We start from the raw sequence: 13,220 nt of genomic DNA, 5'->3' as shown, positions 1-13,220 counted from the left end.
AGAAGAAGAAGAGTGAAGTAAAGAAATTACGACGAAACCAACCCAAGCCAAGCCAAAAGGAGATAGACCTTAAAATGAGAGAGCAGAAAGCTGAAGGAAACTTTCACTGCCAACTTTGTCAAAGTGCAATACCCTCACGCAAACAACCAAGAAATCTCAGAGACCAAAACAGAAAGCAAAATTTACAAATAGGTCAATAATATCCACAGAATCCAATTAAAATCCAAGAAAAATTGGAAAAAGCTTTTCTGCAGAGTCAGACTGTTAAGTCGTCTCGCCTCCTCGTTGCTTGTTTCAATGCCCCGCTGACCCCCATGACTCATCATTCAATGCCAGCTACACCATGATTATTATTTACCATCTTTTCTCCTCCTCCCATTTTCAAAAGTCCAAAAGCACTTTTTAACTTTTTTAAACAGTGATTTACCAGACCATACAGTTATTATTGCTCTTAATTATTGCGAAGTCAAGTTTTCTTCGTGCTAATTATGAATTGATCACATCAGGGTTATGTATGTTATGCTTCTGCTTCACTTAATGGGAAAGTTTAGTTGAAGTTTCAAAAACGTACACAAAGTGCTTGACTTTCCCTTGAGCCCATAAAGTGAAAACGCGGAATGCTGGAAAATAGATAGAAAATAAACAATGGCCTCTCTCTCTCTCTCTCTCTCTCTCTCTCTCTCTCTCTGCCTACTTCATAAGAAATAAATAAACTTATATTTTGGATTCTGACTCTGCCTTTCGCCGTATTTCTGACATTTCCACCTCACATCACCCCATAAAGCAAACAACACACAGGGGAAAAAAACCAGAAAAAAAATCTCATACAGTGCAAAATAATTCAAAGGCAAACCCAAAAAGAAAAAAAACCCATCTCTCTCTCTCTCGACAAGAATAAAAACCCCACATTACTCTTCCCGCTTTGTTTCTCATCTTTTCTCTAAGAAGAAAATCTCTTTGGCTCTACAACCATGAACACGCCCACTTGCGGACCCGACCCGGTTTCACCCAACACCACATACGTCCAAGCCGACCCGGCAACTTTCAGGGCCGTGGTCCAGAAGCTGACCGGAGCACCGGAAGACCCATCAGCCCAAAAGCTCCCTCTCACCCTCCCAGCCCGCTATTCCAACCCAAAACCCACCACCGCCACCGAAATGGGGCCCCGGAGACCCGCTTTCAAGCTCCACGAGCGCAGGCAAGCCACCAAGAAGCTAGAGCTCAACCTCAACACGGCGAGCCCATCCGCCTCATGTGGGCCTCACGGTAGGCCCAGAGGGTTTGTAGGTTTTGGGAGCCATCACGAGATGGTAATGGTTTCGCCCGTTTCGACATTGGATTTTCTCGCACGTGGGAGCCCGAGGACGCCCGCGTCACCGTGTGAAGATGAAGATAGGGCCATTGCTGAGAAGGGGTTCTATTTGCACCCAAGTCCTCCGCTAAGTACACCCAGAGGCTCTGAGCCTCCTGAGCTATTGCCTCTGTTTCCCCTCCATTCTCCACGAGATAGCCAGAACTCTTCTTCTGCTACTTAATTAGCAACCCAACAAATTTTTTTTTTAATTTTAATTTTTGATCATTTTTCTGTTGTTCATGAGGTTCTTATTATAGTGGTAATTATGGGTTTGGATATTTTTCAAATTTTCCCTTTTAATCTTTGTGTGTTTTTTTTAAAAAAATAAAAACTTTGCGTCCATGATAATAATGTAGGCTAGAATTTCCCTTTTAATCTACTGCTGAAAAAATGCTGTAAATGTCAATTCGGAAAACAAAGAAGAAATAAAATAAAAATCAAAAGCCGTTAATGTGTGAGGCTATATCAGAATGACAAAATAGAGACAAGACCGAAAAGCCGTAAATGTGTGAGGCTTTTTTTTTTCTTTTGTCAGAATTTGTGAGGTTCTATCAGAATGGAATACTGTGGCCAAAATAAAAGTGGCATGAGGAGTCATGGTTCCTTGTCTGCAGCTCTATTTCTCCAATTTTGTCACCGCGCACACAAGAATAAGATGGCCTTAATATAGCCTTAAAACAATGTAAAATTCATTTCCAGTTATGGGCAAAATAAAAATTTAGCCAATTTGGATGGCCACATTTGGCCGTTTAGCCCTCCAACTAAGCCACTTGTAGTCCAGCTTTGGTCTAGGCTAAATTTTTTGTGGGCCCAGTGCATGTGCTTTTTAAGAAGAAAAAGTATTACGCATGGGTAAGAGCACGAAACAACTTGTATAAATGTAGATCCAATAACCAATATTAAAAATGTGCTGACGTCAACTAACCGTTAGGTTTTTTTTAATAACTTTTTAATATATATATATAATTGATTTCTGATTATTCGAGGTCAGAACCATTGATTGAAAAATTACTTTTAAAAAAAAATTTAAACCTTTTAAAATGTTTTTAATTCATTTTGTTTAAAAAATATATATAAAAAATTGGTTATGACCATTGGAGGTCAGAACCATTGAAACGTAGCTTTTTTTTATTTTTTATATTTTTAAGTTGCCTTTGTTAGCTTTATTATTATTATTATTTAAAATTTTAAAACCTAAAATATGTCTATAAATACCTCAAAATTTCTTCAAAATTTTTTCCACTCATTTCATTCTACATTTCTTACAAATTCTATTACATTCTCTACTTATTCACAACTTTCCACACTCTTTCTTTCTGTTAAATATTTTCCACGCTCATTTCTTCCAAACATTTCCTACAATTTTATTTTCTTTACTTATTTTGTTATGTATATTGTTTGAAAAATGCCCCAGACTTTGAAGGGACAAAATTGGTCACGAGTGGAAGATGAACTTCTTTGCAAGGCTTTCATAAAAGTCTCCGAAGATAGCGTTGTGGGTACTAACCAACAAAGCACTGGGCTTTGGGAACACTTCTCACAAAAATACACAAAGGCATCATCAATCCTTCCATTTACAAAGAAGGAGATGCAGTTGTGAGATATTGAATCGTAAACACTCCATTTATTGATATTTGAATATGAAGATAAGAGATGTCACATCGACAAAAATTTAATCAAAAATTTGTATAGTTGCTCTCGAATCGTCATGTGTCACTTGAAAATCATATCTTAAAAATTATTAAGATTCCTTCAGGATAAGACATATTACGTGGACACAAAATCTTATCAGCAATCTTGTTAAATGTTTATCAACGTACACGTGTCAATATGGAATATTATCTTTAAATAGTAGTTTACTTAAATTAAACAGTACATAATTGTGGAATGTATGAGTGTTGTACTATAGTTTTTCTCAAAATAATATAAAGGGCCCTAAAATATAGTCCTACATGACTGGAGATGAAAAAAATTTAACACTACACTATTCTTTAAAAAATTAATATTTTAGCCGAATATACAGAAATAAAGGACTAACTTCACAATATTAAGCAACCAAACAAAATTATCCTCCGTGCATAGATTAAAGGGAATTCCTCGAACTTGTACCCAAAAAGGAACAAGACGGGTATCAATTTCTTCCACCACTAACGCCAATGGCCAAATTTTAACAGAGAAGCATTGACGCATGACAGACCATGGGCCTCGCTGCAAAATATTCCCAGACATGTCCTCATCCTGGACAGTAATTGCAAACAGGTTCTCTCTTATCCAGGTGATTTTTGCTTCTCTGAACTCTTGCTAAGCCATCTGATTGAGTATGAGAACCCCAACCAAGCCAAAGGCTTCCTGCGCCTCCGAGTAGAAATAGACACCATCTAGCCCTTTCTAGTTGGTTTCTGGTCCCCAATGTCGACGACTCAAAAACTTGGCAGAACTGTAGTACGAACGTCTCTTTGATCTCTGTTATAATTGTGGAAGACTTGGACACAGCAACAACGAGTGCCCACATGAGAAAGCGGAGGAAGGAGCTGCGGCATATGGTACCTGGACGAGAGCCAGGGTTATTAGAGAGCTGTATGAACAACCCAAACCAATATTGGCGCCACAAGGTGGGAGAAGGGTAGCGACAACGCGAAACCAGAGAAGAACCAATGGAAGTAGACGACGCTTGCACCAAATGCGTGAGCCAAATGAGGAGATCGTATCTGAAAAAAGAGGTCAAACCAACGAGATGAACACTCCTCTCATGGCATGCGACCCAAGAATCTAGCCGTTGCTAGCAGATGAGACTGACGATGTAACTTTAGTTCAAAGGAGACACGACACAATAGCTAGTTTCGAGCAACTTAGTAAATGCCTCGAGCCAAGCACTAATGGCAGTCCAGAATCAAGGAGAAACAAACTAGATCTTGGGACAACAGGATAATCCTAGAGGAAATTAATTTGCCTTCCAAATTTGTTTGGCCTGCAGGCAGAACTGTGCCCATTTCAGAAGAAGAGAGAATGGAACTGCTGAAGGCCCAAATAACAAAAGGAGCCTATTTTATAACTGTCTGGACCAGACCAGGCCCACGCCACAGAAAAGACAGAATTGATGATGGGCCTATTGGACGAGATCTCTAGTTGGAGCCTTAGTTCGAAAATCCATTTGGACCTCGGCCGAAGCATAACTCCCCCATATTGGTGGGCTAGATAAACAGAATGTTTACTAGCATGAGACTCAAAAGAAGTGCTGAGATAGAAGAGGTTCGCAACTTCAAATCTCCTGATAAGAAGGCAAAGTGTTCCCAACGTGAAGAATACTCGGGGTCGTCAAAAGAAAGGAAAGTCAAGTCTTATGGAAGTCCAAATCATAGGAGGGGTCAAGCCTTGAGAAGAAATCTCTTTTCGGAGGATAGTCTGCAGGAGGTAAAGGTGACGAAAACTGAAGACTGTAGGAAGGTAAGACAACAAGCAACTGATGAAGTGAGAGGAGACTCCTAGGGAGGTGGCGATTGGCCTGAAACAGCTGCATGGGAGCCATGATTTACCTCATTTGGAATTGTCAAGGCCAAGGATCTGACTAGACAGTTCGAGCCCTTCATGGGTTTATAAAAGAGTACAAACCCTCTGCTGTGTTTTGAAAGGAAAAAAAAAAATGCAAAGCAGCAGAATTGATCGTGTTAGGCACAAAATGGGCTTCCAAAATGGTTACAATGTTATCGAATGGATTAGCAGGTGGGCTAAGCCTTTGATGGGATGAGTCGGTAAATGTTGACGTTGTCTTTAGTTCCAAAAACTTGATTGATACAAAGATGCAAATTCTAAGTGATGGTTCTTGCTTCAGAGCGTCATGGATTTATGGCATGCCCTATAGAGAGCAATTCGTGCTACAAGTGACCAGCAATACAACTACGTAAAGTAGGATGTTTGCTCTCTGCTGGTCGGTTTGATCCCAATGAGGGAGCTCAAAGAAACCAGAGTTTCTGCCTCAACTAAACCTGTTTACCTACGAAGGAATCTGAATCTCGCTACTTCCTCTAACTATCCTAGAGCAGGAGAGATCCACAAACGTCCCCTTTGTCACACTCACATCATGCATATTATTTGACTGTTATGCAAAAATTCAAGTCACAAGGGTAAATTCATCAACTAAAGAAAAAAAACACCAGCTACATACCCCCTATGGACACTAGTTTTAGAATTCCCCCTTATCTTGCTGCCACTGAGGGATCCTTGCTCCCCTTGCTTGATAAAGAACCTAAAAGAGAGTGAGACTCCCCTTGAAAGGAGTCGAACGATACTTCATAAGAAGGAAAGACAAGCAAGTCGAACGAGTAGGCTGTCCGAGCGAAGCTAGTCGGTTCAATCTACAGAAAAGAGAAAGCAGTGGAACCTCTAACCTTATTGCCTGATTTAATAGGTTTCGCATTGGGCTGGTCTCAAGGTTTTCAATGATTTCTTTAAGGGAAGTACCACTTTTTGCAGTCTCTGCCACCAACTCGACTTCGTCGTCCCATGCAAGATAAGGGCAAAAATTTGACTTTACTAAACAAGCGAGAAAAGTGCCGACTCCCTGTGTTTTGAAAAAACTGGGGGGGCTGCTATTTCCCACTCAAGACCCCGATATCTTCTTGAGTTTGCTACGAAGTCCGAGCTGATTGATTTGGGGTTTAGTGGACCGAGCTTTACATGACGAGGCACGAGGAACACCCACTTTGTGTAAGAAAGAATCGACCAGGGACTGGTGAATACAACTTGGCAAGCTCGTTGGCTAGACACCATGGTTCTACATTGTCTAGTAATTGGTTCGGATCATTGCCCTATTTTTATTTCAACAACACAAAAAGGTAAATATGTTAAAAGGCAATTTAAGTTCGAACCATCATGGGTGGATGATCCAGAATGTAGAGAAGCGTCACGCCCCGGACCTGGAGGTCGGTGGAAACCCTGTGCTCGGTGCATGAGAAAATAAAAAATAAAATAAAATAAAAAGAAAGTCGAAACATAAAATAAACTTTTCTTATAAAAATAGCTCCAACATCTTAAATATAAAGCTCTATTACTCTTATCTAATTCAGCCTCAACTGGTTTAGTCATTGTCTTGCCCACTAATTCATCTGAAAAATTAAATATTGTGATGGATGAGCAACCACAGCTCAGTAGGGACATGAGACCTTACCACAGTAAATTGATATAACTAATTTAAGTGACATGCAATCATACAGCCAAATATCACATTATTATTAATAATGCATGAAAGAATGCTCTTCATCTGCTCCTGTTAATTCATATAACTGGACAACTAAACCTGCACGTCCCATACCATGCTTATACCACTTGGTCCCGAATGTCATTTATATGAACTAACACTCATCCCATAATTCCCCTTTTGTTAGTCATCTTGTCTAACTCCCTGTCGCCACTCATGAATCACCCAATACAAACCATGTGCACTGTGGAATCCCTAAGACCTGGTACCTGTAAAGAGTTAGACTCAACTACACAAAAGATCCTTCTCATTACCCTCTTTTCCATACTTTCTTTATCAACCTAAGAATTCCAGCCATCACCGATAACATATGATCATATCAATATTAATAAAATAATATAATGATAATTAACAACACTTAAACACCCAATATCAATAATAAGCAAATAATAATATCATGCATAATATAGAGCTCATGAAATTTAATTAGATCAATCTCTATAAAGGCCCCCAAGAAACCCTCACCTTGACACCAAAGCTTTTGCAAGAAATGTAAGGTGTTTTCCCAATTTTCCACTACATCCACAAACTCACTCTCTCACTTTTTTTCTTAGCAATTATTATTCTCTCTAAATTTCTTTCTAATTTCTCATGTTTTGAAACTATAAGGTTATGCTCCTATTTATAGTGGTTATAGGGATAAGATAAACTTCAATATTAAAAGGATAAGAGCATCCAAGTTTATCCAAAAGATAAATATCCTAACAAGATAAATCATCCAAGTTTATCTAAAATATAAATATCTTTAAAAGATAATATCATCTAAGTTTATCCAAAAGATAAATATCTTATTTTATCCGTTTAAAATAGGGGTTTTCACAAGAAGTCATTGAGAGGTGCTGGAGTAGTAGCCTCAACGGTCCATGGGTGTCGAAATGGTTGAAGAATATGCATACTTGCCGAACCCAACTTACTAAATCAAGTAAAAGGAAATTCCAAAGTAACAAGATCAAAATTGATAGCCTAGTGGATTAACTAAACCTCATGCAATAGCGCTGGGAGGAGAATGGCGAGAATATCTCTCGTATCAAGACCAAGTTGAATGACCTCTGGAGAAAAGAAGGGTGCTACTGGTCGCAGCAATCCCGAGTCAAATGGTTGGACAATCGGGACTCCACACCTCTTTCTTTCACAAGGCGACTATCCAAAGAAGGAGTAAAAACAAGATCACTAGAATAAAAGGTGAGACTGGCAATTGGGAGCATGAGCAGAAGGGAGTTCGTAGGGTTTTTGAGGCGTATTTCAAAAAGCTATTTACATTTGTTTGTACCATATTTTACCCGCCTTTCATGCCATGACACGTGGAAGGGGTATGACACTAAGAAAGGCCCCATGGCCCGTGCTGGCAAGCCTGGTGGTACAAATAGGTAGGTCTCTTCGGCACCCACGACCTATTCTACACCCAACATGGCCCTGTAACCCATGCTGGCAGGTCTAGTCCCACAAACTGCAGGCGCCTCCAACTCCATCCGCCGATTGTTCATTGACCGGCCCACAGCCAGCAAGTGCGTTCGGCATGCCTTGCCAGTTCCACGCCTTAGAAGGCATCTTGCAGGACGTTCTTGGGTTCCCCGCTAGAATATTTGATGGGACGAGTGTCAGCCTCAGAAGGCACTCCCACAAGTCTCACATTGAAACTAATTACCAAGTGAACACCTAGAACTCCCTATAAATAGAGTTCCTCACCCTAGATACAGGGTAAGACTTTCTGCTTGACTCTTATGCCCTTGCATTGTCGATAGTTTGCTCTCCTCCCTTTAAGCTAACTTTAGCATCGGAGGGCCTTCGTCTAGTACCACACCGGTGCCCTAGGTCTCATATGTTGTTTTCTCTCCTTGGCCCAAATCCTGCATCACCAACCGAAGAGGAACGTGCTTACTGAAGGCACATCCGGTCCCTCGACCGTCGACATCACCTGTACGTTGGTCTTATCACTACCTATTTAGTTTTAGCGCTTACAACATCGAATGGGAGCAGAGAGTGGAATTCCATCCTGGATTGGGTTGACCCAGTGGTGACTGAAGAGATAAACAGAGAACTGATCAGGCCCATTACTGCCTAAGAGATTAAAGAAGCTGCTTTTTAAATGGGGGCCACTAAGGCTCCATGACCAGATGGTTTCCATGGGACCTTTTATCACAAGTACTGGGGAATTATTCACAATGATATTCAGGAATTCAATGCTGATTTCTTCACCGGCCAAGCCATCCCTAAACCACTGAACTCCACACAAATTGTCCTAATCCCAAAGGTTCCTAGTCGTGAAGCAGTCTCCCAATTCAGGTGAATTAGCCTATGCAAATTAATGTAAATCAACAAATACAAATAGAGATATACTTACAACTTTAGCGATTGAGGCATGCAAGAATTGCAATGTCCTAAAGATAGATTCCGCTCCTATCCTTGTGCTTACAGTTCTATAGGCGTCCATCTCTCATTATTCATTAATCGAAAATCCTAAATTGAAATACTTCATTTTAAGACTTTGACAAACCAATTATATATTTGTACTCTCAAGACAAAATTAGGAAGAATTTAACAATAGAGTACTGGGGAATACTCTTTGTTTTTCACGGGTATGAACTCTTTTTTTTATTTTTTATTTTTTAAAGTCGGTGAAGGTGTTTGGTGTATATAAAACTCATTACACCTCTTGTTGAAACATAAGTAGCTTTTCATTTGAAAAGTTACAGGTTACAGACACAACTCTATGCAAACGAGACCACTTCATCATTTGAATCCCATCGTATAATTATTAATAACTGCACTTTAAAGGACAATTAACCAAGTGCAAAACAAATACTAGGACACACGACACTTTTTTTTTTTTTTCCCTCATTCACTATAGAAATTAAATATTATTAAATAATATAAAATTTCCAACAGTACTTCCTTCACCTGAGATGCTTATGGGTGGCTCTCTCAAATGGTTGACCTCCACCCAAAGAAAAGAGGAAGTTTTCTCTCTTACCAAATGCAGACGGCACACCCTACAAAATAAGAATAAAATGACTTATACAAATGACGCAGCACAAGCAACAAAGGTTTCAAGCGAAACCGTGAGTAACAATAAAACTGGATTCCACCAGAAAATTAAGAGAAGCTCTCTTGGAATAATATGATTAAAAGTTGAGTTCCAGATACATTAGACAAACCTGTCTAAATACACATTTCTCAACAACCCTCAACCCTTCAACTACTAGGGGAGTTATTACATAAAACTGAAAAAACAGGATTAATTTGGAGTCTTAATAACGTAACTCCTAAACTGTCCAAAACAGAATTTATTGAAAAATTAACTACCAAACTTTAACTGCAGTTTTGGAAGGCCAAACGACCTCAGAATGCCAAAATCCACCTTATGTCACAGCAAAGCAGTGAGTTACACTCGTGGCTTCGTTCCCTTTCCGAAAAGGTATTTTGCGTCCTAATCGGAGCTTGGACGACAAAACTGCATATTCCCGCTACGTCCTTTTTCTAGCTCAACCGCGATAAAATCTGCCATCTGTTCTACATCAACAAATGAGAATAAGATGACTTATATTTGAGAACAAATGACTAACTTGACAACCCTAAGTCGCCAAACGAATGGGGCACATGCGGATTGCATGATATCAGAGTTGATTAATATTCTGGTCGTGCCCATGTGTTTAGTTACAGAGTCATATTTACACATGCATTTTGTATTTCTTTGAATTCGTGGTCAAATATAGGCCATGCAGAGTCATATTTACACATGCATTTTTTATATTTGCATTTCTTACCTTCCAGGAACAATTAATGGAGAAAGGATCAGCGCCAAAAAATAAGAAATAAAAATGAAAGGAGAGAAAAATGTAAATGGATCCAAGAGCGGAGAAATAAATTGTTAAAGAGGTGGACTAGCTAATTTTAAGGGTTGATTTGCTAACAACCAATTAGAGTGTTTTCTTGCAGATATCTTATTTTTTTTCATTGTTGGCAAGCGAAGATGATGTCTTACTTCTCAACATAGATATAAGATTTACTTATTAGAGTAATCAGTCTTTTACTAAAGGATTGCCCATAAAATGCGTAGGCCCTAACAACCTAACCCGAACCCAGTTCAAACTCGAACTTTTAGAGTCGAGCTAGATCAGTCAAGTTCAATAATGAATTCTAAACTAGTTTGCCAATTAAGATTCTTTTTCATTGAGAAAAACCTGTTGCTAACAAATTAACATATCATAACAAAAATGCATAAAAGTCAAAGTCGAAGGCGCAATGAAATTTCCCGAAAGTTGACCTGTAATTAATGCATATATTTGATAATGCATCTGGCAGCTTGACCAAAAACTCGATTTCCTTTTTCTACCTCTCTCTCTCTCTCTCTCTCTCTCTTGCATAAAGAGTTGAAATATTCAAGTAATAATCATAATCTATATTGGCGGCAAAATAAATCTATTCCTTTGATTTAGTCTATTTAATGGAATTGATGGTCAACCTAGACTCTTCCTGGTTAGTTGAGAGGGGGAGAGAGAGAGAGAGGTCCTCTTCCTCTATATAATGTGCCAGGAACCCATCCCATGCACAAACCGTAGCTTTTTCTTTTTTCTTTTACATTATCAATGGCAAAGCTCTTTGGTGTTGCAGTCTCTGCATTACTGTTTGTCATCCTAGTGCTTGGCTTGGCTTACTCTCAGGCAGAAACACACGCCCTAAGAACAGGTATCCTTTGCTTAACTAATATTGTTGCAACCTTGTTGAATCAGCATCGCCTTTTTTTATCGTGGGGGATTGAGGTTTGTTTTGCGTGGTATTTCTGTGAAAGTCATCAGAAAAGAAAATGATATATAAATTATTGATGCATCATACCATGGACGCAATGCCTCGACGTGTCGGGTTAGGTTTCCCATTCGGCCAGTTTAAATTGGTACCTAACCAAATCAAACAAAAAGTTTTGGTAGTTTTGAGCAATATTTGTACTTTTCAGCTTTTGTAAATTTTCGGTAGCTTTAATTTTGTGGTGTCTTTTGACAATTCGGTTTCCAATAGTGTCGGTTTATCATTATTTGGGCTAATTAAAGTTAAACACATTTTTAGAACCCTTCTCTTCTTCACCACTACCATAATCACATTAGCTACTACTTTTGCGGGAACAAGTACTTTTAAATTTATTTGGGACTCGCAGACGTGGGTTAATTAAGCCAGTTGATTAGGACAGTGAGCCCTTCCAAATTTAACTTGGGACTCTTCATTAACAATGTATATATAGTACCAATATACTAAGAGCATCACCAATTGGGGGGGGGGGGGGGGGGGGGGGTATAAGGGGATGTTTATTAAATAAACCCATTTTGTGTTGGGATTCCCCCACATTTGGGGGGGGGGGGGGGAGAAGGGGTTGTGTGTGTAAATGGATGTATAATTACATCACCACCATGAGATGTAAATATCGATGCAATTGTACATCTATTTTTACATCTCTTGCAGTTGGGACCCAGTTGGGAAAAAGAGAGAAAAAATGAAGAAAAGTCAACATAAAAAGTGGGACCCACGGCTACAGTAATTTCTAGAAAAAAAAATCGCATGTTGTTTACTCATTTGCGGTTTTCATGCTCCCTCCAATGTTTTTGGATGAAATTATATCTTCTCCGAATTTAAATATTTTTAGGTCTATTTATTTGAAAAATTAAAATTAACCTAATACAAAAAAAAATTAATTTTATAAAGTAAACACAAAATACAAATTTCACACAAAAACGAATTAAGACAAACAAAACAATTATACATCTTAGATTTACATCTTTTCCCAGTGGAGCAAAAAACATATTTACACCCCCAGGAGGTGTAAATGGGATGTAAAAGTGGCTTTACACCCCCGAATTTACACCCCCCCCATTGGTGATGCTCTAAGAGCATCTCCAACCGTAGTAGCAAATAAAACTATTTAAATTGAAGTTTGTTCACCTACGTAGCAATTTGAAAAGTCTTATTTGCTACGTCAATAATTTTTGCTTCAACTTACTTTTCAATTCAATTAATGCAATATCATAGAAAAGAATGAAAAATATGAAAACATGTGAAAAATGTCTTTGTATTTATTATATGAAAAGAAAAAAATGCATGTTTTTAACATTTTCAAGGTAGGTTTTGTTTTTCCAAAGTAAAATTAAATATTTGAAGAGCCAAAGTCAACTTACCAGTCCTGAAGAGAGAGAAAGAGGTTGCAGCTTTGATGACTGAGGTTGAAGACGCTGTTGGAGCGACTTTTTTTGATGTGGCTCACCTATTTTAGAATTTCAATACTATTGAAGAGGCTGTTGGAGATGCTCTAAAATTATACCCGTACATATTATATATTTTATTCAACAAGTAAAAAATGAAACTTGGGACTCTCGATATTAAAATGTGCAATGGTAAGTATGAAGTCAATTGTTTCTCATCAGTGATTTTGAATGTGTGCAGAAAGCAAGGAAGCGAATGTAGCAGTTACCAGTGAATATGGGTGTAGGAAAATCAAGTGCCATTGGGATAAGCAGCGATCTTCCCGAATTTTGAGTGCCGGTCGGGATGAGGATGATCCAAGAGGAACTCCGTCTACTCATGGAGCACCTTATGGGCCACGTCCCTAGTATCATCAATCAAGGATCA

General features: G+C 38.8%; 1 protein-coding gene across 1 annotated transcript; it reads left to right on the top strand.

Moving 5' to 3' along the window:
• Positions 675–1,654, top strand: LOC18783113 (VQ motif-containing protein 11). Its single transcript, XM_007214976.2, has one exon. It carries the CDS (start codon positions 972–974, stop codon positions 1,533–1,535), a length of 564 nt encoding a protein of 187 aa, XP_007215038.1. The 5' UTR covers positions 675–971; the 3' UTR covers positions 1,536–1,654.

Source organism: Prunus persica, chromosome G3 (assembly GCF_000346465.2).
Source record: "Prunus persica cultivar Lovell chromosome G3, Prunus_persica_NCBIv2, whole genome shotgun sequence".
Lineage (NCBI taxonomy): Eukaryota > Viridiplantae > Streptophyta > Magnoliopsida > Rosales > Rosaceae > Prunus > Prunus persica.
The sequence above is the reverse complement of the archived record's forward strand: the minus strand, read 5'-3'. Positions and strand labels throughout refer to the sequence as shown.